Source organism: Lactuca virosa, chromosome 8 (genome assembly GCF_052849685.1).
Source record: "Lactuca virosa cultivar CGN04683 chromosome 8, Lactuca_virosa_CGN04683_v6, whole genome shotgun sequence".
NCBI classification, from domain to species: Eukaryota; Viridiplantae; Streptophyta; class Magnoliopsida; order Asterales; family Asteraceae; genus Lactuca; species Lactuca virosa.
In genome coordinates this window covers 11,443,879-11,446,813 of record NC_136433.1, presented here as the reverse complement: position 1 = coordinate 11,446,813, position 2,935 = coordinate 11,443,879, and the positions used below count along the sequence as shown (strand labels likewise).

General features: G+C 39.3%; 1 protein-coding gene across 1 annotated transcript; it reads right to left on the bottom strand.

The window, feature by feature from the left end:
• Positions 1 to 404: 404 nt before the first annotated feature.
• On the bottom strand, positions 405 to 2,277 carry LOC145133852 (low-temperature-induced 65 kDa protein-like). The gene is made up of 5 exons (XM_079068812.1): positions 2,156 to 2,277; positions 1,899 to 2,057; positions 1,452 to 1,817; positions 720 to 1,370; positions 405 to 612 (listed from the first exon to the last, which is right to left on the bottom strand). Exons 1-5 carry the CDS (start codon positions 2,217 to 2,219, stop codon positions 569 to 571), a joined length of 1,284 nt encoding a protein of 427 aa, XP_078924938.1. The 5' UTR covers positions 2,220 to 2,277; the 3' UTR covers positions 405 to 568.
• Between the last annotated feature and the right edge of the window lie 658 nt (positions 2,278 to 2,935).

Here is a 2,935-nt window from a genome sequence, read left to right as displayed (position 1 = left end):
CTCACCAACATGATTTTTTTGTCTAATAGACTTGGTCTTTTAGATTTTTTTTTCTTAAAAGTAATTTTTTATGTTATAAAATGTTAAGTTTGAGTTGATGTGTTAAAAATGTAATAAGTTTTGAAGGTCAAACTTAACATTTATGGTCTTTGGGTAGTTTCTGTATGTTTAGTTATTATGCAGGGTGTATTGTGTATTTATTTCTGGACAGGAGCGCGGATCCAACACTCCTCATATATACCAACAGTCGTATAATTATCAACCCAACATTTTCTGCCAAAGTTTTTTTTTTTTTTTTTTATGACATTATGCATAGACACCATTGACCCATTGAGCATTCATACCAACACCCCACATACAGATACAGAAAAGTCTTAGCGATTATGCATAGACACCATTGACCATTCATACCAACACTCCTCGTATATATAATCATCAACCAACACTTTCTTTTTTCTCAGGTTGCATATATACAGAAACCCAAAAACATCGACACGCCCCACTTCATTACCCTATCTTAAAAACCCATTACACACGAAATTAAACGCAGAAACTATATATATCCATTTCAGTTGCTTGAATCTTGAAGTCTTCTTTCCCCTTCATCTCTCACTGAAACACACAACATAATTAAAGAAACATTATATCATCAACTCATACCAAAGAAATTAGCATCATTTGCAGCGACAAAAATATAAAAATGAACGATATTAATTTACCATGAGAAGAGGTCTCTTGGGGTGCATTCCCTTTTCCCCGGTGGAAAGCATTTGTTATCACCTCCGACAACACTTTATCTTCATCCCCAGGCCTAAATGTATCCACCAAGTATTCCCTTACCGTAACTTTCTTGCTCTCCGGTGAACTCGTCGCCGGAATTCCGCCGTCGTCATCTTCTCCAGACCCTTGAATTTTGGACATTACCGTGCTTTTGACGCTCACCACTTTGTCATAAATCGGAACCAACGTCCCCGTCATTGTATCTGCAACTTTATGAGCGAAATCCGTTGAGAATGATGAATTCTTGTTCGTTTTATTTGATCCAGGAGTACTCGTCTCGCTTTTGTCTTCACCGGAGAAACCCAGTTTTGAAACGATCGTTTCTTTTGCTGCAGCCGCCTTATCGGCGATAGCCGAAGTGGCTGAAGTTACTTTTTGAGCGTAGCTGCTTCTCGGGTTAGACGGGTCTGCGGCGATAGTGTCCAGTGGTGGATTTTCAACCGGTTCCGGAGCAAATTGATCATGGGATCCTGTGTAAACTTTCGGTTCATCTTGATCGATTTTTGAGGATTTGGAGTAGGGTTCGTCGTAGACACCCATTTTGTTAAACGATTTCAAGACATCCGTGATCCCTACTGCTTCCTTTCCACCTGTCAGATCGCCATAAAAAGATTAATCTTCGGCAATTTTACAGAACAGTGTACCTTGTGCTTCGTGGATAGGATACCTACCGGTATTCGTCGGATCAGTCACTTTGGTCTGGTAGTTCGCCGGGGGAACTGTGGTTGTTAGGTTAGGGGAACTTGGATCTTCCTCCATGCCGGTTGATTCTCCAATACCACCCGTTAATTGTTCAATTTGCTCTGTATTGACATGATCATGGCCAACCTGAGAGAAATTAGTAATATGTGTTCCATACATTCCGGTGGAAAGTGGCGGTGGTGCACCATGTCTCTCCTCCTCCTCCCACTGCGCGAACGACCTCACCGGAGGGTCTACAATATCGGAATGAGTAGCATACAGATCCTCTGCTAACACCGGCGTTCCCATAACAGTGGGTTCCATCAGCCCACTTCTAACCGGCGGCGAATCATTCACTACTCATCGTACGTAAAACCAGTTAGTTCGATGGGTTTTCGACTTTTATAGACTATCAATTCAAACAGAAAGAAACTCACCGGATTTTGCTTCATCGTGGTGACCTTCTCCCTCATGATGGCCATGGCCATGGCCATGCTTGATTGTATCCTTCAACTTATCGATCTTTTCCTTCACCTTCTTCATCGCAGATTTCGTCTCTCCGTCATGTTCGTGTTCATCATGAACATGATCAGTACCTTTAATCGTGCACTTCAAACATATTAATTAAAAAGAAAAACATTCATCGCTCGTATTTCTATGAAGTATTTACGAAGGTGGATATAGATATTGTTACCGGCGGGATGGAGGGGGTCGCCGTAGTGACGGCCATAATCAGTGCGGTGCAACTGTGATTCCATAATGGCAGAAAATGTAGATTGTAGAGGCTAGAGGGGGTGTTTTGTATAATATTTTTGTGATGAGAGTAGAGGGAAAAGTGAGGGGCTTTTAAGAAGAAAAAGGAAACGATAAGGATTAAGGATATACGTTGTTAAGCCAGCTCGGCTAAGCGCGAGATGAGTAATGAGCCGACACGTATCATATCTTGGACACCTGGCGTGATTCTTTCGTTGATGCGGCTTCATCACCGTATATGCGTAATGCCTTTAGCTAAAAATTGATTGTTTAATTTAACATGTAAGTTTAATATAATATATGTAGTACATGAATTTTTTTTTTTTTCATTCTTAGTTTGTTAAGTGATGATTAACTTCGACTTAATTCGGAAAAAAATAAAAATAAAATAAAATATATATATTTTTTAATTATTTTATCTTTAATCAGTTGAGTTCTGTATCAAATCTTAGTATTGACTGATATTTTTGAATAGATTTTTCGTACTACTATTGGGCATTTTGGGCATTGGTTTTTGGTTTTGAATAATATGATTTGGTTGAGATGAAATGGGTTTGATACATTGTTGCTTGCTTTTCGATGATGTTGTGGTGGTAGGCTGGTGGCAATAAAGGGGTGTTCAATGAAGAGGGAATCATGTAAATCGGGTTATTCGATTATGTAAACTATTAAAACCATTTAGGTTAAACTATTAAAACCATTTAGGTTACCAACTAAACAA

Coding starts and splice junctions, on each gene's coding strand:
- LOC145133852 (XM_079068812.1), bottom strand. CDS start 2,219: ATGGAATCACAGTTGCACCGCACTGATTATGGCCGTCACTACGGCGAC. Junction 2,058..2,155: donor CGACCCCCTCCATCCCGCCG/GTAACAATATCT, acceptor GCACGATTAAAG/GTACTGATCATGTTCATGAT. Junction 1,371..1,451: donor GACTGATCCGACGAATACCG/GTAGGTATCCTA, acceptor GCGATCTGACAG/GTGGAAAGGAAGCAGTAGGG.